At 34.6% G+C, this 25499-nt stretch overlaps 3 protein-coding genes across 3 annotated transcripts; 2 read left to right on the top strand and 1 right to left on the bottom strand.

Moving 5' to 3' along the window:
• Positions 1-1707: 1707 nt before the first annotated feature.
• Positions 1708-15020, bottom strand: LOC111619302 (choline transporter-like protein 2). Its single transcript, XM_023360998.1, has 7 exons — positions 14860-15020; positions 14573-14642; positions 13680-13753; positions 13167-13237; positions 12187-12275; positions 2486-2570; positions 1708-2221 (listed from the first exon to the last, which is right to left on the bottom strand). Exons 1-7 carry the CDS (start codon positions 14940-14942, stop codon positions 2121-2123), a joined length of 573 nt encoding a protein of 190 aa, XP_023216766.1. The 5' UTR covers positions 14943-15020; the 3' UTR covers positions 1708-2120.
• A 3680-nt stretch (positions 15021-18700) lies between these two features.
• On the top strand, positions 18701-20372 carry LOC111619278. Its single transcript, XM_023360958.1, has one exon. It carries the CDS (start codon positions 18888-18890, stop codon positions 20331-20333), a length of 1446 nt encoding a protein of 481 aa, XP_023216726.1. The 5' UTR covers positions 18701-18887; the 3' UTR covers positions 20334-20372.
• Positions 20373-24283: 3911 nt separating this feature from the next.
• LOC111619266 lies at positions 24284-25497 on the top strand (the record flags this gene model as incomplete). Its single annotated transcript, XM_023360949.1, has 1 exon — positions 24284-25497. A coding segment is annotated over exon 1 (804 nt), but the record flags the coding sequence as incomplete, so codon positions are not given.
• Between the last annotated feature and the right edge of the window lie 2 nt (positions 25498-25499).

Genomic DNA, 25499 nt, shown 5'->3' with positions numbered 1-25499 from the left:
CCCACACTTTTTCCAACATACTACAAGAAACGGGATTGTGGAAATGCAGATAGGTTTTTAAGGCAGGCAAGAAGGAAAGAATTAAAGGTGGAGGAGTGTGGGTAACAGCATGGATGTGGACACCGAAATCACACCTGTGATCACCAAACATGCCACTAGAACACAAACTGATGTAGGGGAACCACTTTATAGTACAGATAATATTGCAGTCTTATTTTGTGAAAAGTTGTGTAATGAGTGGGTACCCAAACTAATACTTATTGTAAAAAACTGTTACCTAAATCTAATAACCAAATAGTATATAACAACTTCTCCAGTGATGACAGTTGAACCCCGACTCACGTTTGGATCTGTTCTAATCCAAGAAAATCTAAGTTTGGAAACGTATCCACATTTAAAAAATTTTTCTCTCCTTTCTTTAAGTTATTTTTCCTCAGGGTTTCGGTAGATATTGCATCAAAACCACACTGCTTTCCAAGAACCATTATTCATTCACTCTGAAAAAGAGAAGCATGTGCCACCTTTGTAACCCCAAGTCTGTTTCCCCGGCATTGCCACTACAGGTAGAGGTGCCTCGATCTAGTTTTGTTGTTCTTTCCACTAACTCTATAGAGCATGCGTAAAATTTTGGTGAGATGGCCTTTATCAATGAATACCTTTCATATCGAAATTTATTGAAGTGTCCATTTTCTAAGATTTCTTTAAAAACTGAAAAGTATTTTTTTGTACTTCACATTTTACCAATAGTAAAATTTGGGTCAGAATCAAATTTCAGTGACACTCCACAACTGGTCAATATATATATCATCATTGAACACAAACATCATCTTCAATCTCTCATTCTGAGTGATTGAATATTATATTTGTGTTCAATGGGCATAAGCCACAGAACAGTGACGAATATGCTTCAATTAGAGTAAATGTAAAAAAGCTGACTGAAAAAGAGAGAAATCAAAATCGTATACATTACATGCCACTTTGGACATGTGTTCTGTAGGTTCATCACCCATGCTATAGATGGTACCCGACTTATCCGTGACAGACAGCTCAAGAGATTCCTGAGGTTCTCACACTGGACTAAATCCCTAGATAGACTGGCCTCAGTGTCAAAAGTTGTCGTGGTCAACAAGAACTTTACACCAGATAAGAGAAACTTACATTATGTTTCTCTTGTATTTACCACACTTTAAACAGAGATAATTGCCAACATGCTACCTAGTGGATGTTCTGTGCAGTAAGAATTGCAGTTGGATATTCTTGTATATCGTACTTCTACTCCAATGGATGTTTGGAACAAGTTGACTTGATCCATTGTTTTCTAAATTGGTTTTGCCAAAGTCTCTCTTTTTTAAACTGTTTCTGTCCCATGGACACAAAGGTGGACTTTTTTTTAGCAAACTCGTTACGAATTCAACCAGACCCACAACAAATTGGCCGGGCGGCAAGGGACAGGACACAATATATCCGGATAGACTGCCACCTAAAAATTTACAGGGCTTTCTCCACCCATCTGGATTGTGGGTCCCTGGACTAATAGGCTGACACCTTAACCATTCAGCCCCTTCCTTGAGGTTTGTAAAATTGAGAGCCAATGACATTAAAATGATACAAGTATTAACAGAAAAAAAACATTTACTACTGTCTCCCCCTCTCTACTCAAAAGGGGGCCTTTTTACCATGCCAAAAATATCCAAATGGACCATCCACAAATAATTCCAGAGGTTCTCCACCCAGACTATTAGCCTGTTGCTCCAAGTCCTTCAGAGCAACAGGCCAATAGTCATGGTTACAAACTTCAAGACATATATATACTTAAATACAAATGTAACATTTCTGTAGTAATGTGTATTTTAAAAAACTTTAATAATTGGAAATTGTAAATGATAAATTCTTAAAAATACAATGATTTTGTAACAGGTACACATACGCATACATACTGGTAAACATTTATATATAATTTTATCTTTGGATTTAAGAGGTAGAGATAAAAGTTGTCACAGTAATTATAAAATGTCCGTTAAAATCATAAAAATGAAACAATACAATCTTTTTGATTAAATCAACAAAATCGTGTTCATAATTTCCTGTTTTCTTTCAGAAAAAAAATTATTGTCTGGCGACTATGCTTCTTTTAAATTCTGCTTTCCGAGGACTTTCATCAGCCGCTTCGGCATGTAGTACGGACGTTCCGGAGATCCATCGTTCCTCTCACAGTCTTCCACTACAAAAGATTAGTAGTATATTAATTATGATATAATATAATGCTTTTCTATAATAAAACCAATTAAATCTTTAAGGCATTCAAATCCTATTGAATTTCTTCTGGAGTTACTAAAATTTCAGGAATATCAAAATTACATAAATATGGATATTGTCCACATCCTATGCCAAAAAAAATCAGAGACAACATTACATAACAAGTAGAAAGTAAAATTTAATAAACTACTAACTGCTACTGAAAAAATTTTATAACAAATTTACTTACAGAAGCAAAGGAAAAGAGTGTCCACAGCCATACTGTACACATCAAAAAATACTGTCGCTATCACAAATGAGCCAAATGTTACGATCTGAAAAGAAAAAAAACTATTGATTCAAATATTTCAGAAACTAAGATAATGAGATTTTATAGTAAATACAGGGTGTTTCCAAATGAATGATATCATTTTAAATTGTTGTAAATTGTGTTAATTATTACCTTGAGAAGCATGCAACATACATAGATTGATTGAGTAACTGAGTTTCTCTCCCCCCTCTGCATTTGAATGTCTTGTTGTGTACTATCTCCAGGAAGCACCATAAATAAAATGGTAATTCGTGCAGGAGCCGTAGAATACAGATCCTTCATGAATTACCATTTCGTTTATGGCACTGCATACAAATTACTCGCATTGCACAATGATGAATAATTCTGACTCTGCAAACTGTAGAACACAAAATGCTCTCTGCATTGTGAGTTGCCATTTTAATTTATGTCGCTACCTAGAGATAATAGAGGAGATATTCCAATGCAGATCAAAGAGTCACAATCAATTGGTGTATATTGCATACTTCTTGGACAATAATTAACATAATTAGTGTAATTTAAAACAGTTGCATTCATGTTGGAAGACCCTGCACGTCATACAGCAACCAACAGAATGCATTTCTACATAACTGAACAGAAATGTACTCGGCAAAATAATTAATCAAGTAATGAACACCTTATTCTTTGCCAAGGGAGTTTATTAAAAACTAACGTTTTCGATCTACTCCATAGATCATCCTCAGGTTGAAACATTCGAATTTGGAATAACAAAAATAGAACGCCAAATTCAAAGAGACAAAACCGACAACGCAGTAACTAATTAAAATAAAAATTAAAGTGTAAAAATACATAAATGTAAAAATAAATAACATACAACTACTAAATAATATTATAAGCCACTATTTGTTAAACCAATAAAAATCATTAACATTCCCATATCGCGATTGCGGATATGGAGCAATTCAAGAGCTACTTGTAAGTTTTTTAACGGCGTACTTCCATGCTGAGGGTAGGCCCTCCGCATCTCTGGCGTTTATGCATTTTTCATCTAACTTGCTCCTATATATTTCCATCTTTTCGGCAGTTTTCGCTAAAGTTGGGGAGCGCACTTCTCTGATGATTTCCGCATCCTCCCACCTAACTACGGATCCTTCGGCCTGAGCCATCTGGGCCAGAACTGTTGTGTTAGATCTTTTTCTAATATCGTATTTATGCTCTTTGACCCTTATTCCTAGGTTTCTCGTTGTAACTCCTATTTACTCCTTTTCTATTCCTAACTGCTGGTTCTTGTACGGGATCCTATACACTCCTGCTTTATCTCCCTTCTTAATATCCCCTTTATCATTTCTTAGGATCTTGTACAGATTCGGAGCTCGTTTTACGATCAACGTTGATCCTTTATTGTCCGCAATCTCCTTCATGACGGTTCTTACATTTTTGTTGAATGTATATTTTGTGTATTTACTAGGCCCTTGTTTAGAGGCTCTTGTATTGCCTATCTCGAATTTTCTAATAATGCCAGTGATTATGTTTCTTCTGTAACCCAAGGTTTCTGCTATCTGCATAATCCTTTTCATTTCTGTCCATAATGTTGTCGCAATATAGAAAAACCCTTCTAACTAAGGCACGAAAAGCTGCTAATTTATAACGAAATGGATCACTGGACTGCGCAGGAATGTAGAATGGGCTATGCGTTGGTTTGGTATACACATTAGTAGATAAATGCCCTTTCTTAAAGGTGATATTGATATCCAAGAAATGTATCACTACAGAATTTTTCTGCTCTAGCTTCTGTGAGAGTAGCCGGGGGTACAACTCCTTTTTGGATGATTCGTACCACTTAATCGGCACAGATTATCCGAAATCTGTCTCCTTAGTTTTGGATCGAGGGATCTGATCTTAAAAAGTTTTATAGGAGGGCTTTAACCGCTAGTTGATCCGAACTGCAAAGTTCAGATGCTCGTCAGGACTGACACCAGTTTGTCAATTAAATTCCGCAGACAAACACGCGTATGAGATCTGATTCGTCACAGAATAAAGAAACATCCCAATTAAAAACGAAATAATAAATTTAATATAACAAGAAAATAAATCATACAAAAATCTCAATGAACGAGAGAAAGAATTTCCACAATTGACATGCAAATCGAGAGATAGCTATACTTCTATTATACCAAATGCGCGATCGAGAGAGAGAGCTCACAAAAACGTTATAAAACATACAACCTGGGTTAGTTGACGTTCATCTTCTTATTCGGTAGGTAAGGGACACCTTGTAGATAAGTTCATGTACTTCTTCGATGGGAGATCAATATGTGCACAAATATAAAAGTATATTTACTAAGTTCAGACTCGGGACTTAGTCTATTGGACGCGTTTAAGGGCGTTGGTCATCAGGAGGAAAACTGTGTGGAGTTTTTCGCTTCGGATCTGTCGTAGAACTCCGTCGCTGAACTCCCCGAATTCGGACTAATTTCCCTTATATCTCCTGAATTTCGACCAATCATCGGCCAGTAACTCTTTCGTGAGAACGGATGAAAGGGGGATGAATGAGGGGTAATCATTTCCCATCTGAGCAGGATTTTAACCAGATAAGGGAAAGTCAGAGGATGTTCTCTTCTGTGAAAGGAAGTAACATCTGTTATCTGGGTTTTTCCCACGTTAAAACAGTATTTTTCTCACCAAAAACGAAGTATTATTTGGTGACATTATTTTACATAATTAATAAAATTATTAACTTAGACCCAGGGGCCTTTCGGATCTCACACTTCAGGTTTAGGCCATCTTTGTTATCGTTGATTCTTTCTATAAAATTACTGATTCCTCGATTACTTTTCCATAGTATAAAGATATCGTCCACATATCTCTTGAAGTAAACAATATCCTTTCTGAAGCTATGCACAACCTTTTCCTCTATTTTTCTTACCACCAATTCGCATAGAAGACCCGATATTGGGCTTCCCATAGGAACTCCCCTGTTTTGTTTGTACGTTTGGCCTTCAAAGCCAAAGAAAGGTTCACAGCATACAAGATTAGCCATCTCTAAAACTTCGTTCCTGTAGTGTATCAACTCTGGGTTTTCTTTAAACAAGAACGCCATTAACGTTTCCAAACAAGACTCGATTTTAATTGAAGGGTATAAACTCTCGTCTTAGAAAAAAGGTTGCATGGTTATATCTCCTCCTTACTGGATAGCAGTGTTCTGGTAGCGCAAGATCCTACAATAGTAGTTAAAGAGTTGCAAGATATAGCTCTGATGGATGAGGAAGTGAGAGCAGTATTAGATTACAAGAGTTTATATCCTTCAATTAAAATCGAGTCTTGTTTGGAAACGTTAATGGCGTTCTTGTTTAAAGAAAACCCAGAGTTGATACACTACAGGAACGAAGTTTTAGAGATGGCTAATCTTGTATGCTGTGAACCTTTCTTTGGCTTTGAAGGCCAAACGTACAAACAAAACAGGGGAGTTCCTATGGGAAGCCCAATATCGGGTCTTCTATGCGAATTGGTGGTAAGAAAAATAGAGGAAAAGGTTGTGCATAGCTTCAGAAAGGATATTGTTTACTTCAAGAGATATGTGGACGATATCTTTATACTATGGAAAAGTAATCGAGGAATCAGTAATTTTATAGAAAGAATCAACGATAACAAAGACGGCCTAAACCTGAAGCTAGAGCAGAAAAGTTCTGTAGTGATACATTTCTTGGATATCAATATCACCTTTAAGAAAGGGCATTTATCTACTAATGTGTATACCAAACCAACGCATAGCCCATTCTACATTCCTGCGCAGTCCAGTGATCCATTTCGTTATAAATTAGCAGCTTTTCGTGCCTTAGAAGGGTTTTTCTATATTGCGACAACATTATGGACAGAAATGAAAAGGATTATGCAGATAGCAGAAACCTTGGGTTACAGAAGAAACAATCACTGGCATTATTAGAAAATTCGAGATAGGCGATACAAGAGCCTCTAAACAAGGGCCTAGTAAATACACAAAATATACATTCAACAAAAATGTAAGAACCGTCATGAAGGAGATTGCGGACAATAAAGGATCAATGTTGATCGTAAAACGAGCTCCGAATCTGTACAAGATCCTAAGAAATGATAAAGGGAATATTAAGAAGGAAGATAAAGCAGGAGTGTATAGGATCCCGTACGAGAACCAGCAGTTAGGAATAGAAAAGGAGTAAATAGGAGTTACAACGAGAAACCTAGGAATAAGGGTCAAAGAGCATAAATACGATATTAGAAAAAGATCTAACACAACAGTTCTGGCCCAGATGGCTCAGGCCGAAGGATCCGTAGTTAGGTGGGAGGATGCGGAAATCATCAGAGAAGTGCGCTCCCCAACTTTAGCGAAAACTGCCGAAAAGATGGAAATATATAGGAGCAAGTTAGATGAAAAATGCATAAACGCCAGAGATGTGGAGGGCCTACCCTCAGCATGGAAGTACGCCGTTAAAAAACTTACAAGTAGCTCTTGAATTGCTCCATATCCGCAATCGCGATATGGGAATGTTAATGATTTTTATTGGTTTAACAAATAGTGGCTTATAATATTATTTAGTAGTTGTATGTTATTTATTTTTACATTTATGTATTTTTACACTTTAATTTTTATTTTAATTAGTTACTGCGTTGTCGGTTTTGTCTCTTTGAATTTGGCGTTCTATTTTTGTTATTCCAAATTCGAATGTTTCAACCTGAGGATGATCTATGGAGTAGATCGAAAACGTTAGTTTTTAATAAACTCCCTTGGCAAAGAATAAGGTGTTTGTTACTTGATTTCTACATAATGTTGATGTTCACTTTGACTTTGGGAATTCTTTGCTTCATTTTTGCAAAACAGAGTTCATTTTACTGATCATCACTAAGGAATCCTCATTTATTCAGAGTCTTAGTAACATTAAAATTTTTTATCATTATTACTGTCATTTGAGTATTGTGCTAAGCATGAGTTTACAAATAGCTTTTGCAGATTCTACTCAAAGCAGAGTCAAATGAGACCACCATCAAAATGTTAAGTGTAGCTATTGTGAGGTTCCAGAACAGGTCAAAACTAAAACTGTTTACATGCTAAAAGTGAAAACGCTATTGTCAAGTCGGACTAAAGGTCACATTAGTTATGTAAGGGAGAGGAAAGAAAGAACTGTAGTTGTTAAAATAAATGTGAAGATGAATGATGTAACGGATCAGGTGGAATGTTGGCCAGGGAAGATAGAACTCTGACATGAGCACTCAAACAATCAATCTAGGTTAGGGGTCCCCAAAGTGGTCGATATCAACCCCTTGGGGTCAATAAGTTCTCCAGGGGTCGATTAATACACGAGGGTCAAAAGGGGGTCGATTAATACCAAAGAGGATCAATTAAATTGTCTACGAAAAAAATAGAATATTCCAATAAAAATTCAAAATATGGATATGATAACAACATTACTGACTACCCTAGTTATAACTTGAGTTTTGCCTCAGCCTACACTGCTTTAAGCTTGTGTTACTCTGTTTTCACGCATCTGTCAACTGTACTAGTGTTGCAAACATTTTATGAACGCTGGTAGTTCATTATACACAGACATACGTTCACTTTAGTTGGGTTGTCACTCTAAGTATTTTATATCTAAATGTAGATATTTTGCCCTTTACAGAGAAAATATCGTAATATATTGAAAATCATTAATATAGTACAGAAGCATTTGCAAGAAAAAATGACCTTTCAAGTAAAAATGGAGCTATTTAAATTTTCATTGGCACGATACGATTTTAAATATTTTTCAAAGTTGCAAGTACTAAAAGAAAATGAAAAGGTTTCCGACCGGTTAAACATCTTGATAAATTAAGAGAAGACTAAAGCCCTTTATTGCCCGACGGGACTTTTTAGTCCCGCTATCTTTAAAATTTTTTATTTCATTGTGTATACATTATAGCTTACTGAGACTTACATTTTTCATTGTATAAAGTGTTCTTTTTTCCTTTATATGGTAGTAACTTTCAAATTGTTTTTGTTTTGTTGAAAAAAGTTCCACATCATGTGTTGTTTGAATGGTAGCAGCTGATATTGCTTTCTTTGTTGCCAAATTCTACTTATTGTTTATAAGTTAACTGTCTCTGTATTTTTTAATATATATTCTAGATATGTATAGTTTGATTTCAATGCATTATGTTTTTAGAATTAATGATATGCAAGCTGTATGAGATCAAAATATGTTTGGGACTTGTAAGTCCCATCAGGCCTGAGAGAATCTTTTTTGTAAATGTTAGAAATTTGTATTTTCTACATTGTGATTTATAGATTTATGAATTTATTTTACATTTTAATAGTTAATATGGATAAAAAAACTTATATATGAATAAATAGATGATCTTTTATCAAAAAAATTTCCATTTGATATTGATACACATCAAAACCACATTCAACATGCACATTATGTAAAGTTTTCTTGTGTGTAAATGGGGAAAAATAGCTTTTTACATTTTTACAAATCATAAATTATTAAACTAATGAATTTTATTTCAGTTTTGACATGCATTTTAAATTTTTTTTTTAAATTTTTAACTTATTATATTGTAAAAGTTATCAAATATTTAATATACAGTATATAATTATGCATTTAATCTGCCAATTTCTCTGATAAAAGTTCTTTATAAAATATTTTATTTTTGTAATATTAAACAAGAAAAAAACTTTTTAAGTTCAAATGTGCAATAAAGCCTCACGGAACTAATAAGTCCCATAATTGAAAAATTTTTATTATACATTTTAATTTTTTTTATTTACTTATCTGTTAATAAACACCTCTTCTGATGATAAAATGAGAAATATAAAAAATTTTTATCAAAAAAATAAAAATTCAGGCAATAAAGGGTTAAAGCACGTTTCGAAGAATATGCCTGTTTCCGAATGGTTTGCTAATCCATGTAAAAATAGATAATGAAGGCAGTGAACCTGGCTTAGAAGATGAATTGAGTGAAATATGTGTAGATCTCGAAGTTAAAGCATTGTTTAAAAATAAAAACCTCAGTGAATTTTGGAGCAATAACAATATTGCTACTAAATATCCCAAGCTCAGAGCAGAAGCCAAACCTTTCTTACTTGCATTCCCAACTTCATATGTGGTTGAAGCTGGCTTTAGCCATGCAAATGCAATTTTGACAAAACAGAGGAACAGACTGAACTCGGAAAACCATGCTGATTTGCAACTAAAACTTACCAATTTTCAACCGAATATCAATAATCTTGCCGCTTCTCTTCAGAGACATCCATCCCACTAATATCAACTATTTTAATAAAAAGATATGTCTACATATTTTTAAGGCATTCAGTAGTAGATGCAAAATGACAGAGGTTTTTTCATCCAATATAACTAATGTTGTGTTTTCAAAGATAAGTGTGTATTTTACACATTATGACATGTACGGTTTAAGAACTATAGGAAAATTTCCATCTATCCATAATTTTGCTATTATTTTTTAAGATTATAAATCAGTGGAAAATATCTCCTTTTTCTGTTATTGTTATTGGGTGGATTTTATAAGATATGGGAACTATAAATTCTTTTTTTGGGTTGTTATGCGGGTCTCCTTATCGCTTAACATTAGAAATGCAAAAATGATTTAATGTTTTTGTTAAATACTTAATCTGGGGGTCAATAAGAAGGCAAATATTCTATAAAGGGGTCAATGGGATAAAAAGTTTGGGGACCCCTAATCTAGGTTAAAGGTTGAAAGATTAAATAGTTAAAAAACATCACGTGTAAATCATTAAAATCCAAAAATTGAAAATAGAAACAACGGGCTGAATTATGGGCGCATGACTTATAGATCTATCAACAAAATCCAGTCAGAATTGATAAAAAGGTATTGGACAGATGCCACAAAACAGATCTTTCTCATGATCTGAATAAGTCTTGGGTTATACCTAGAAACAAAAGGGAGACCAATTGGGAAGTGAGGAAAGGAATAGAGGACCAATCAAAAGGTGAGATGAGGGAAAAATCCTATAAAAACTCCAAATCTCAAGATCAAAACAATGGTTCTCCTCCAATTTTGGCAATGGTTGACCAGTGTCACATCCTCTCTGAACTGTTCCGACTCATCTGGACATTCAAGGACTCATGATTAAGAAGACAATCTCATCTACTTTCTTGGCCCCAGGGCTGCAACGTTGCCACTGACTGTCTGCATGCAACCCTGCAAAATCAACAATCATCATACCCAGTGTCTCAAGGCATTCTATTTTGTTCGTAGTGTAAGTTATGCCAAAAAAAATAAACAGTTTTGTACGGATATATGTCATCTTTGCCTCCAGCATCACCACCCACATATGATCAGTCCCTATGCTTTTCCTGATGTGCAATTAACTGATTGCCCCTAAAAGTCGGCATCTTATCTATTTAATACTTTGCCATAAAATTTATTTAGCAATTTACTTTGTTTACAGATTTGTTTCTCCTGAATATATCTTAATGATAAATTTTGACAAATTCTAGTTTATTTGAAACCGATAAGGTTAATGCATGGATACTCCCAATTGTATTTGAGATTTATTTTGACCTTAGGAACCTTGAAAATGTTTTTGTCACCAGATCACAGTCTCATTCCTTGTTTTGGCCGTTACCTTAGTAAGTGCTAATTCAAAATTGTGTTCTATTTCAGCTCTTTTGAACAGTTCTCGAGTATCTTCTATTATAGTTTCTAATATATCATTTACCCATTAAGGATCATCCTTATATACCTTACTATTGACAATCACTTCTTTTAATTCTATAAATTTTAATCTATGGCCATTGACTATTCAATTTCTTCAACTAGTCATAAATCTTTTTTTGCACTTTTAAACATCTTATCACCATTTACTTATAAAAAAGATGCTCTCATCTTGATAACTACATTCTGGAATTAGTCTCCAAAAAATAGTCTGTTCACAAAGCCTTGGTGTTAAGTCCTCACTCCCAAAATGTCCGATAGTCTGGAGTCTTAAATTCTGTAGACTGCACTAATGTCATGTCTATGGGAAGGCTTCTGATTAAAATAGAGAAGAAAACACTCCACACACAGTTAAAAAACATAACTCGTCAATTTGAAGATTGTTGTTTATTTTCTTCACAAATTTATCAAATGTGGAACTCAACTCTGTTCCCAGAATGTTCTTTTTGATATTGTCATCTACTCTTTCTTCTGACACTAGGTAATGATGTCTGACACAATTTCAACGCACTACAGAGGGCTGTAGCTTGTTGCAAGGTGAATGAAGGGCACTGTATAAATTTGAAATGGCAAATGCAAACAGAGCAAATATGTTTATGTCTTACAAAATGTTAATGTAGATATAGATTTGCATTATTTGAAAAAAGATAAAGTATAACAAATGAAAATTATATTAATTAAATTTCAAGAAAAGAATTCGCTTATTATTCTTATTAAATTGTGTTTGTAATCGCTGGCATTTAATTCCAATAATCAATTTTACTGTTTATAATGAAAATTAATGGCAGTAAATGTGCCTGTACTTTTTCTCATCAATGGAAGAAAATAACATTAAATGAGGAGTTACTGTATATTATCAAATACCGCATTTAAATTAAAGCAATATAATCAATATTGTTCCTCTTCTGCAAGTATCAGTAGAAAAAATATTTGAGAATGTTTATACTCACAATCACAGGAATGATGTAGTAGTTGAGTTCTGGTGTGCGATAGCCAAAAATACTTATTTTTCCACTGAAAAAATAGAAGGACAGAACACCTAGAAATGCAAAATTTAAAATTTATTTAAATTTAGTCATTTCCAGATTTTGTTATATTATTAAAAATCTACTTTTATAAAAAAAAAAAAATAATAATAATAATAATATTTAGAATTTTGTCAGAATTACTTAAAGTAGAATTATACAGAACTGCAACAAAATTTCACCTTAAAACTGATAATTAGTATTAGCCTATACATTACAGTCTTTACATTACAGTATTAGCCTATAGACTATTACAGTCTTTTCACTATGTCATGTCCAACTTGCACCTTCAGAGATGGAATTCTTCACTTTATTATATCAGAGCTTCACATTTACCAATTAAACTTATAAACATTACACCTTTTTTTTATAAATTTCTCAGTAAAAAATTAATGGTTAATGAAAGCAATCTTGGAACCTAAGCTTCTATTTTCCGTATAAAAATTTGTTTCCTTGTAAAAGGAGATCAAGTAAATCAAGGATTAAGCATATTCACGTCTGAATTGTACTTGTATGCTTACATTTACAACTGATTAGAATGAAACTTTTATAATAATAGGTATATTCAAAGAAGTAGGAAAAATTAAAAAAATTCAGTATTATGCATTACATCTTCACTCAATTGTCTCAATCTATAGACGACAATTAAGAGTAATTTAACCACATTAAAATGCTATAATCATAACTTTCAAAGTTTAAATATTTAATTAGTTCAAATATAATATAAGGCATAGTTTTAAAAAATAAAAATCAGGCAGATGCAAGCAATTCAATGGCCAATTTAAGCAACTACACTGCAATTTTGGGGTTGGAATATAGTAATTCTTTTTTGAACTCTATACAATGTAAAGATTAGGATTTTACTATATGTAAATATTATAAATATCAATAAACAAAAGCCATACCTGTTGCTCCAACAACCACTAACTTGCCAATCAGTAGCAGGAAATCTGCAGCTTTATCCAAAACAACTGTTCTGTAAAATAATTTAAACAATTAAATTTTTAAACAACAGTTATTCATGCTTTTTCATTCAGTTATATTGATTTATTTTTTGCTTTTACTTTAATAAATTAAAAAAAAAACAAAAAAGCAATGAGATTACTAAAATAAAAACTTTTAAATATTTGAAAATAGCAATAAAAAATGAAAATGACTGTCTGATCTTTCCTTAAAACATAACAAATGCAATCGGAAAAAGTGTGCAACTTTGCCCGAATTTTTTTGTCACCCAGCTTTGATAAAACTTTGACAAAAATTCTTTTTGGCTTCCCGATTATTTGAAAGGATTTTCTTTTGCATTATGACAACTTCTTGTCAAAAAAATTATCTTATTCCCCTTTTTCTATTGTAGAATATCGAACCTTTACCCCACTTAATACAAAACAAAATATAAATAATTAAATACACTCTCTTACCTTAAAATATTTCTCATAATAAGATTAAAGGCATCTTTGGCAGAAGTGCAAAAATTCTCTCCATACACAGCTATCTGCAGATTTTAATACAATTAAAACTATTGTTAAATAATATTAAAAATAATTTACTTCGCTTACACAAAGTCTTACATTTTGTTTCTTGCAAGTTCTTATTAAAATCGATTAAGAGCTAGGTTGATATAAATTTTTTGTTGTAAAAGCTACAAATGCCATACACAGTGATTATTTCTCAAAACAATAACTGTTTTACACTTTACTAGATATGGCTAAGCTCATAAAACATGAACACCATTGTTACAACTATTTTTGAGGCATAATCAGTGTCACACTGCACACTTCATTAAGCATTCTGCATATTTAATGACCAGATAGGCTTATTTTGGATGGCTGTATTTTACAAAGGGTCACATGTAGATCATTAGTTCCTTGTACTTTTTTTATTTCTACAAGCATGGTCTACAGCTCTGATAAGTCCCAACCATCTCAGAGGTGCATTTGTACTCTGAATTTCTCACTTTTTTTTGATCATTCAGACGAAGAGAGAGTCAGTCATTTCGAGTGTCAAAATTATAACACAATGAAAGTTAAAAGTTATGTCAAGCCTATGAGAAATGTCATTAATGATAAGACATTTTATACAAGCAGCAAGAAAGACTGTTTTCATGTATGTCTCTACGAACAATTCTATAAATGCTACTGTTACACTACCTAATCAAAAGACTTATTAAAATACAAGCATAGTAAAATTCTTGTAAGAAAAGTTAAATAAGTTAATTGCAATTTACCGAAGTTTATTTGTTTTTATCCTTTATAGAATGACACAAAACTACTTAAAGTGTGTTGTTAAACAGCAATTAACAGTAATCACTTACCATTATATAGGCATTTTTATTAATAAATTTCATAAATTTTTCTATACACCAAAAGCAGCACTTGCATAGACTGAAAAATATAAAATGATGTTTAGATTGAATCCTAACAGAAATATTTTTAAAAATTAAGACAAGATAAATTCCCATTTTAGGAAAATGATTAGAATAGCATAAGCTACAACATTTAATTACTTTAAAAACATATTTTTTGTATTTAATTTTCTAAACTAACTTCTTTGAATATTCAATTTTATTGCATTATTCTATGCAACAACCCCTAAACTTACCACATACAAACTTTAGCGCACTTGTACGCTTCTTCATATTTTTTCAGCTTGCTTTCTATGTATTCCAGAAGCAGCCGAATCATCTTGACTATGGTAATTAACAGAGAACCAAACGCCACCGAACCCAGATGATACCTTAAAATAAAAAATACGTGGTTGACATTGGCAATATTTATATAACAAAAATGCCATAAATTTAAATTAAACGACAAATTATTTTTTAATAAAATTTTCAAAAACATCTGTCAACTTCTCAATCTCCAAGTATGCTGTGCTTATTTGAAACAAGTTCAAATTGCATTAAACAAAAGTTTGCCACCCAGAATATTGGATATTCCTTTATGATCTTTCCTATTCATCAAATCCAGAACTTGTATTATCTTGTATTTCAAACGGAAAATATACTATTATTATTTTCAAATAAAAATCAATAACTCAAAATTTCCAAGGAAGTTTTTTTGGCTCACTTTTTTCAAGTAATACAGTAAACTATATACTATATACTACACAGTAAAATATTATATTTATGCCATGTCAAGGTAAGTGCTTAAAATAGGTGGAGTGCCTCATGGGGTCAAGTTAATATACAACTATCACTGGTCAGACTGGTAAGAAACCAGCATTCTAAATTATTTAATCTGGAAGCAAAGATCAAGCATAAATGATGCCACATCTGCATAGTATGTGGGAATTTTGGGTTCAAGTCCCACTCTGGACCATTCTAAAGTAATTAATGTAATTCTAATTATTAAATTTAATACAAGATGGCAATTTAACCATATTTAGTCCAAATTACTTTATATATTTAATTAGTCAAGTTATTGCTCAACAGATCTGAATTACTGTCTGATTAATCCTTTCAATATAATTGGTATTGCATCAAAACTTACAATGAATCAAATTTGCATTACAGATAACATTGCACTTAAACGGGACTACATTGGGTAATAGAATTTAACTGATTAGAAAGACAGCACAAAAAATTGTTACAAGTACATTTAAATGGCATCCGAAGCAAGTACCGAGTCAATTTAAAAGGATGGAAAGATAAAATGATTATTCCTTCATTCTAAATATATTGATAGAATTAGTTATGTAAAGTATTTATTTATACCAGCATGTACAGCCTTCTCAGCATGAGAACAGCATGCTGCTTACAGGCAGCATGTTCTCATGTAAAAGATTAGCACTTTTCATTTGAGAGATAGTCAAGTAGTGTGAGAACTGAGGGGGTGGAGCGTCGAGCTTCTCCCCACTTACTGGCGGATCTTGTCAGAAATGGTATTTAAAAGGGCTAAAAATAATGTGAATGGGGAGGTCTGTAAGTTGACAGGTTCCCGATTAATTACTCAGGTTTAATAAAAATAATATATTTAATAGACATCTTTAAAGTTACATAGAAGAAGGAAAATTCAAAAATTGATACTAATAGAAATAATCAAAAATCTGACCTATCTCGCAACAATGATTAGTCTTCCCTATTCCGCGTCCATGTTCTATCCTAAACTAAAGAACAAGAGAGACCTCTCTAAGAGGGACGTGTCGGAGAGAGAGACAAAATTCGTTCAAGGGTTTACCTCATAGGATTCGATCTCGTCGTATTAGGCGTTAGTAGAATGCTCTGGGATCGGAGATTCCTAAGCGTAGTCTTTTCAGGTCAGAGATTATGGTGGGTTGGGATGGACAGTATGGCAGTATGAGTCTGGTGTCCCTTGATGTATGCTCTTCTATGTCCGTTTCTGGGTTGTCTGTCTGATTGTATCAGCCTTGGCTGTCCATTCGTATGGGTCCGCTTGGCTGAGTCCACCCAGAGGTGCAAATGCAACCCCTTTTTATACGTGGCTTGGTATGGGAATCATCGAGGAAAATCTGATGAAATCGCTTCTGCGGCTAGCATTGTTTATGTCAATCGAACGGTTCTTTTGATTTTGGATGTGAGAAAGCTGTCACTTTCTTAAATTAATGGCCACAGGCGGCTAGAATCAAAACATCGACGAATTCACTGCCATTGCACCAACAGAGCTGCCAACAACAAAGCTATCATTACATGGGTGATAACCGGCCATGTCTATCCTTGTATTTGACCCTTCTTTGCTCCCCTCTATCATGTAACCTGTGGAGATTCTTGTTAATTGGCCTTATTTTTTATGTTTTATTGAAAGTGGAACTGAATAAGCTCCTGCTGTGAGAGTAGAACCTTCACAGCAGGAGCTTATTCAGTTCCACTTTCAAAGACCAGAACCTTCAAAGACGTACGTAATGTCATCCTCATTAGTGACGCAGTACACTTATAGGTCAAAAGGTCTAGCCTTTACTCAAGTGAGGGATGTAAAATAGAAATAATGTTAAAATTAAAAATTTCCGACGTCTGAAAATGTACACAGTACTGTTACACTACTACTGGGTGATTACAGACTGTGGACATAGTTGTTGTCCCCAGTTGGCACCATGAGTAATCGTGGATAATTATATCTAAAATTATATATGTCTGGAAGCGAAGAGTCACATGGAGGTCCAGATAGCATAGCTGGCAACACACCCACATGGTAAGCAGGCATTGAGGGTTCAAGTCCCACTCTGGGCCAATTCTTTTCTTCCAGAATATTCAAAATTATATATATATAAATGGACATGTGTGTCCCTATATTTCATTTTTTAGCCAAAACTACACATTGCACATGAATGGTGTTTGTATGTGGTAGTAGCCCCGAGTCTCCATTCATGCACTATGGTGGTTGCGTCTCGATAGCTATAAGGGTGTGGGAGATATGGGGTTGAAAGTGGTTGACTTCGAAGATGTGTAACAATGGAAGTGTTAACAATGGAAGTGTTAACAATAGAAGTGTTAACAATGGAAGTGTTGAGTAACAAAGGAAGTGTTAATATAAAGCGGCCTGCAAGATTTACAGGAGGTTTTTTGCGTTTTAGCGGGAAATCGAACATATTTTTAGACTCATGTAAAAATTTTCTAATTAGTCTGGAAACGGGGGACCCAATTCTTGCATTCTGTGAAAACGGGTAAGATTGGCTATAATGTAAATATCTTAATCTTCACTATCGTTACTTTTTTTGGCGCGAAGCGGGTCCATTTAATACAAGATGGCAATTTAACCATATTTAGNGAATTAAAAAATATTAAAATTACATAGATTACAATAGTAACAATAAATAATAATAATAATAATAATTTCTAACCAAGTATTGCTTGATTTTAGCATTCTTCAATTTCTTTTCTTTCATATTTTTCAAATTACTTGCATCCGATTGCAGATTTTTGATTTTCAATTCCAACCTGATCTTCCATTTTGGTTTTTGGTTTGACTTTCTTGTTGGTTGCATTGGTTTTAAGAGCCTCAACTCCTCTGTTACTACCAATGCGGTACTGTAGGCAATCTGATTTGTCTGCTCAATGGATGTTATTTGGATAGTAGAAAGTAATGCATTCACGTCCTTCACGATAGGAGCCAGATATTTTTTTGGTATCATTTTCAAAGGTGGAAGGCGCTTTCTTACTGCAGTTAATACTGCATGAGCCATGATTTTATCCTTAAGCTCTTGTTGCCTTGTTGTTAAAGTTCCTGTTTGTTCACCCAGTGCCTCAGCTGCCTGTCCTTCAAATTGCTGTAAAGAGTTCACATTTACTTCCGGTTCAGTGTGTTCTGATGCTCCAGATATCATCGGAGTTTCTGCCACTGTCAGATGTGAGAACTGCTGCTCAGCAGTCTCACTGAGCCTCTCAATCTCTTCAAGTTCAAGTTCACTGAACACCTTAGTTCTGACAATAAATCTTCTCTGATCAGCAAGTTGAAGTTCAGTTATTTGTGAATCAGGGTGTTCTTGTTTCCACAGTTGGTGCATCCACTTTTGGTATGCAAGGAATCACCCTGAAAAATGGAATCTTTCAGGGTGATTCCTTGTCGCCATTGCTCTTTATCATTGCCATGATACCTCTGTCAATAATCTTATGACAAACAAACTTTGGTTATCAAACATCAAAAAAATCTCAAAGAATTTCACATCTGCTATATATGGATGACTTGAAGCTCTATGGAAAAAGTGAAACTGAAATCTGCTCTTTGACTAACACTGTCCGAATCTTCAGTAACGATATCAGAATGGAGTTTGGACTGGACAAGTGTGCAACTGTGGCACTGAGGAGGGGCAAAATCACAGAAAGTGAGGGTATTAATATGCCAAATGGTCAAACCATAAAGTGCCACCAGCCAGAAGCCTACAAATACCTGGGCATACTGCAGCTGGACAGTATCAGGCACAAGCAAGTGAAAACTCTCATTAGTAGAGAGTACACTCAGAGGATTAGAAAGATTCTCAAAAGCAAGCTCAACGGAGGCAATACCATCAAGGCCATGAACACCTGGCCTATACCTGTCATAAGATACACTGCGGATTTTATAAACTGGACACAAGCAGAATTGGACAATCTCGATAGAAAAACAAGAAAACTCATGACCATTTATTGTTCGCTACATCCGCGCAGCGATGTAGACCAGTTGTATCTGCCTAGAAGGTTGGGTGGTAGAGGCCTATTACAAGTAAAACAAACTGTTGAAGAAGAAAAATATGCACTAGCAGAATATGTCAAGGACAGTGGTGAGCCTGCATTGATTGCTGTCAATGATAGAAAACTCCTTAAAGCACAGCAGACAAAGAATCAGTATAAGAAAATTACATTACAAGCTAGAGCTGACAGCTGGCGTAATAAGGTGTTACATGGACAGTTCCTGGACAAAATTGAAGGAAAATTGGATAAAGAAAGAACCTGGTTATGGCTTACCATTGGAGCATTGAAGAAGGAGACAGAAGGCCTGATTTTTGCAGCCCAGGAACAAGCAATCAGAACAAATGCAATTAAGGCAAGAATCGAAAAATCTGCTGATGATCCAACCTGCAGACTATGTAAAGAAGCTGTTGAAACTATTGATCATATTCTCAGCTGCTGCAAAAAAATTGCACAGACAGACTATAAACAGAGACATAATTCTGTGGCCAAAATGATCCATTGGAACCTGTGCCACAACTATCATATACCTACAGGAAAAAATTGGTGGAAACATAATCCCGAAAAAGTAGTTGAAAATGATTGTGTCAAAATACTATGGGACTTCCGGATTCAGACTGATAAAGTTCTGGAACATAATACGCCAGACTTCACGATTGTGGAGAAGAAGAAAGTGTGGATCATAGATGTCACCATACCGGGTGACAGTAGAATAGATGAAAAACAACAAGAAAAACTTAGCCGATATTATGACCTAAAAATTGAACTGCAACGTCTCTGGCATAAACCAGTACAGGTAGTCCCAGTGATTATTGGCGCACTGGGGGCTGTGCCAAAAGATCTTAGTCGGCACTTACAAGCCATAAATATTGACAAAATTACTATCTGTCAGTTGCAAAAGGCCACCTTACTTGGATCTGCTCGCATCATTCGAAGATATATCACACAGTCTTAAACGCTTGGGAAGTGTTTGACTTGTGGTTTTGTGTTTTTGTTAACCAGCATTTCTACCCTATTTGCTGTGTGGACATTGGAATAATAATAATAATAATAATAACTCTCCCGTACATCACCTGGTTGTGGTGGGAGAGCCCAGTAATTTTACTGAACCATAGAGCAATGCAGGCTGGAGCACAAGCTCCTGGTAGGGATACCCATGACAGTAATGTCTATGGGGAGAAATAAGGCTAAGAGTGACCACACCCACATTCTGTGGAGATATTTATCATAGTAGTAACCAGATCGAAGTGTGATGCCGACTTGGACATCGCCTGGGTTAACAAGGTCTGCGTTCGTGGGTTAGGCAGAGGCTCATGTTAGAAAAATAGGCCACTTTGTTACTGGTGGCAAAAGCAGCACTGACCCAAGCATGGCTACTGCAATGCCCTCAACAGATGTGAAGAACCAACCTAAGCTTGGTATTTCTGTGGCAATGTATCCACAGACCACAAAGACTGGAAAACCACACCAACGGATGAAATGAACATAAAAAATGAACGAGTTTATCATCTGTACTTACTACACAATCGCAAAACTCGAAACAAACATGACATCATACAGACAACAACTACACCATAGATTCACACAACACTATCCTCACCTCACTGTCACCGAACAAAGGGTTGTTGATCAAAAACGACCTTACGCAACAACCTTACATACACAACAATCTTATCCCACAAACAACACTTGAACTTATCAAACAACAGGTTGCTGATCAAATACATCAATAGACAGAAACATTTAACATTATTAATGAAGATCATGCAACCTGTCAGGATAATCCAGCAACAAGCATTGATAATAGTACACATACAACAATTACAACTAATGATACTACGGGCACTTCCTCATCCATCACTGATAATGTAGACATAGAATTACTTAATATGCTCTCACTTAAATTTCAGGAAACACTCACTAAATATACAGGTACAGATCCTACACAAAGACCATAAATACCGAAAATCAACACGTCAAAGGTAGTAGGAAAAACACTAAATTATGTAAATACTCGCTTACTACCAAACTACATTCATTCAATTTCTACACTCTCAGACATTCATACATTAGTTTATGCTGGGGCAGTCACAGTAGTAACACACCATGGACTGAAAATACAATCAGACAAACACACACAAAACACAATTCTATCACAAGCCTACCTGGCAGAGAAGAATAGAAACACAAATAAATGACATTAGACAGCAATTAGACAGGCTGACACAATACACTAAAAACAACGTAACACCCAAATTAAAGAAACAACTCAAAAACATTTTCAAGAAAATCAAAACATACAGAAAACACGAACATTGCAACACACATATTACAGAATACATCGATACACTAAAACAAAAACTCACAGCCAAAGCACTTAGACTCAAATGATACAAAACATGTATACTATGAAAACAACAAAATAAATTACATTAGAGCATCGATTATCTGACTCAATTGGGGACTTGGGTTGGTCGGATAACTGAAAAAATCGGATAACCGAAAAGGATGAAAAAAATACATTATTAGTATAGTATATCCCATGTAATTAGTATATCGCTATTAACCTACTTCGCGTTAAATTTTCATCGATGTTAAACCTAACAAAATTTTTTAAAATAATAATCGTCGCTATTGTATCGTTAAAAGTTATTTTTAAATTATTTTATTGCTCACAAAACAAACCACTCATAATTAGAAAATTAAGTCTCGTTTAAATACTGGCCTCCCTTTCATGGCCGAGCCAGTGTTGCCAGCTAAAACATGTAAAAATACTATTAAAGTAACCAAGACATAGCCAAATATTGTAGCGCCACATCACNGTTGGTCGGATAACTGAAAAAATCGGATAACCGAAAAGGATGAAAAAAATACATTATTAGTATAGTATATCCCATGTAATTAGTATATCGCTATTAACCTACTTCGCGTTAAATTTTCATCGATGTTAAACCTAACAAAATTTTTTAAAATAATAATCGTCGCTATTGTATCGTTAAAAGTTATTTTTAAATTATTTTATTGCTCACAAAACAAACCACTCATAATTAGAAAATTAAGTCTCGTTTAAATACTGGCCTCCCTTTCATGGCCGAGCCAGTGTTGCCAGCTAAAACACACAAAAATTTTTAAAAAATATTAAAGTAGCCAAGACATAGCCAAATATTGTAGCGCCGCATCACTAGCGGACGTTTGAAATTTGCCGACTAGAATGGTCGGTTAACTGATGTGACGGTTAATCAGGGATCGGATAATCAATACTCTACTGTATTCACAAACAATGAAAAACTTTTCTACAGACAAATCAGTACCAAAACAAACACTGATACGCAGCACAGTGGCATATCAACAGAAGAAGAACTCACAACTTATTGGTCTTCTCTTTGGTCCAATGCTGTTACACACAATGCTGATGCAGGCTGGATCAAGGAGGAGAACAGAAACTTGCATAACATACCAACTATGCCCTGTGCTGAAATAAACAGAACACACAACTGGAAGACACCTGGTGTAGACAACATTCACAATTTCTGATACAAAAAATTTACATTACTGCACCAGGAACTAGCTAAACATCTAACACACATCATCATCAATCCACAAGACATGCCAAAATTTCTTACTCAGAGCATTACCTACATCAGTGTTTCTCAACCTCTAACGAATCGTCACCCCCTTCAATAAAACCGTTACATAGTATTGCCCCCTTCACTTCAAAATTCCAATGTCGAGGGCCAAGGCTAACACCAAATTCATACTGCATTGAATAGACTAGTGACTAGTATAATGTTATTTGTTTAATTATCATACAATATAAAGAATAAAATATCTAATTATTCTTAATATAATGTTTTACTATATCNTCGAGGGCCAAGGCTAACACCAAATTCATACTGCATTGAATAGACTAGTGACTAGTATAATGTTATTTGTTTAATTATCATACAATATAAAGAATAAAATATCTAATTATTCTTAATATAATGTTTTACTATATCGCTTAGAAAATGTTTTTTGCCCCCTAAAATATAAATTGTTACTAATCGCCCCCTCAACATGGAAAAATGCCCACATGGGGATGATATCGCCCCGTTGAGAAACACTGACCTACATGAAACCTAAAAACATCATCATCACAGACCCCACACAATACAGACCAATTACATGTCTTCCAACACTCTACAAATTATTGAAATCCTGCATTGCAAACAAAATATACAAACATGTTGAAGAACACAACATTCTTACAGAACAACAAAAAGGTTGCCATTAGAAATCACAGGGGGTGCAAAGAACAGTTACTCATAGATTCAGTCATTCTACAGCGAGCACACAAACAACACAGAAACATACACATGGCGTATATAGACTACAGAAAAGCATTCAACCGTGTTCCACACAGTTGGCTGCNCAAAAGTGACAGTGCTGCCAGCTAAAACACATACACAAACATAAAAAATATTAGAGTACCCCAAGATATAGTCAAAGATTGCAGCGCCACAGGACAAACGAAAATTTTAATTTGCCGACTGAAATTATTTCGGATAACCGACGTTTCGGATAAACGACGCTCTACTGTACGTCTTGTTTGAAGTAAAAAATATAAAAGAAATTATCATGAAGTATGTATAAAATTATCACTTCATTGACAAATGAATAAATTGTTAGTTAAATCATTATATTGCAATATTTCAACATTGCTTTTAATTTTGAATGATATTCACAGAATTTTATTGTGTTGTTCTTTTGAATATAAATGGGAAAAATTATTATTTTTGTAGCTGTTTATACGTACTTCATTTAAAATATTCAAATTTATGATGAATTGTCACTGATATTTTCAAAATATTAAAAATTTAAGCAAACGTTTCAAAAATATATTTATATCTGTTTGNGAGTGTGCAAAACGGTTGGCAACTTTGTTGCAAATATGATGCAATGTTGGAAGACTGAACTATTTGTTGGCAATATAAGCTATGGAATGGTCAATGTTAGGCGTGGGATCTTTCAGGGAGACTCCTTGTCGCCATTGCTCTTTATCATTGCCATGATACCTCTGTCAATAATCTTACGACAAACAAACTGTGGTTATCAAACATCAAAAAAATCTCAAAGAATTTCACATCTGCTATATATGGATGACTTGAAGCTCTATGGAAGAGGTGAAACTGAAATCTGTTCTTTGACTAACACTGTCCGAATCTTCAGTAACGATATCAGAATGGAGTTGGGACTGGACAAGTGTGCAACTGTACAGTCCCAACTCTGAGGAGGCACTGAGGAGGGGCAAAATCACAGAAAGTGAGGCTATTAATATGCCAAATGGTCAAACCATAAAGTGCCATCAGCCAGAAGCCTACAAATACCTGGGCATACTGCAGCTGGAAAGTATCAGGCACGAGCAAGTGAAAACCGTAATTAGTAGAGAGTATACTCAGAGGATTAGAAAGATTCTCAAAAGCAAGCTCAATGGAGGCAATACCATCAAGGCCATGAACACCTGGGCTATACCTGTCATTAGATACACTGCGGGTATTATAAACTGGACACAAGCAGAATTGGACAATCTCGATAGAAAAACAAGAAAACTCATGACCATTTATTGTTCGCTACATCCGCGCAGCGATGTAGACCGGTTGTATCTGCCTAGAAGGTTGGGTGGTAGAGGCCTATTACAAGTAAAGCAAACTGTTGAAGAAGAAAAATATGCACTGGCAGAATATGTCAAGGACAGTGGTGAGCCTGCATTGATTGCTGTCAATGATAGAAAACTCCTTAAAGCACAGCAGACAAAGAATCAGTATAAGAAAACTACATTACAAGCTAGAGCTGATAGCTGGCGTAATAAGGCGTTACATGGACAGTTCCTGGACAAAATTGAAGGAAAGGTGGATAAAGAAAGAACCTGGTTATGGCTTACCAATGGAGCATTGAAGAAGGAGACAGAAGGCCTGATTTTTGCAGCCCAGGAACAAGCAATCAGAACAAATGCAATTAAGGCAAGAATTGAAAAATCTGCTGATGATCCAACATGCAGATTATGTAAAGAAGCTGATGAAACTATTGATCATATTCTCAGCTGCTGCAAAAAAATTGCACAGACAGACTATAAACAGAGACA

Source organism: Centruroides sculpturatus, unplaced genomic scaffold (assembly GCF_000671375.1).
Source record: "Centruroides sculpturatus isolate CEXI.00-Female unplaced genomic scaffold, Cexi_2.0 scaffold46, whole genome shotgun sequence".
NCBI classification, from domain to species: domain Eukaryota; kingdom Metazoa; phylum Arthropoda; class Arachnida; order Scorpiones; family Buthidae; genus Centruroides; species Centruroides sculpturatus.
Note: the sequence above shows the minus strand (reverse complement) of the source record. Positions and strands in the feature narration are given on the sequence as shown.

Coding starts and splice junctions, on each gene's coding strand:
- LOC111619302 (XM_023360998.1), bottom strand. CDS start 14,942: ATGATTCGGCTGCTTCTGGAATACATAGAAAGCAAGCTGAAAAAATAT. Junction 13,754..14,572: donor ATAAAAATGCCTATATAATG/GTAAGTGATTAC, acceptor TAAAATCTGCAG/ATAGCTGTGTATGGAGAGAA. Junction 13,238..13,679: donor ATTATGAGAAATATTTTAAG/GTAAGAGAGTGT, acceptor ATTATTTTACAG/AACAGTTGTTTTGGATAAAG.
- LOC111619278 (XM_023360958.1), top strand. CDS start 18,888: ATGGATGACTTGAAGCTCTATGGAAAAAGTGAAACTGAAATCTGCTCT.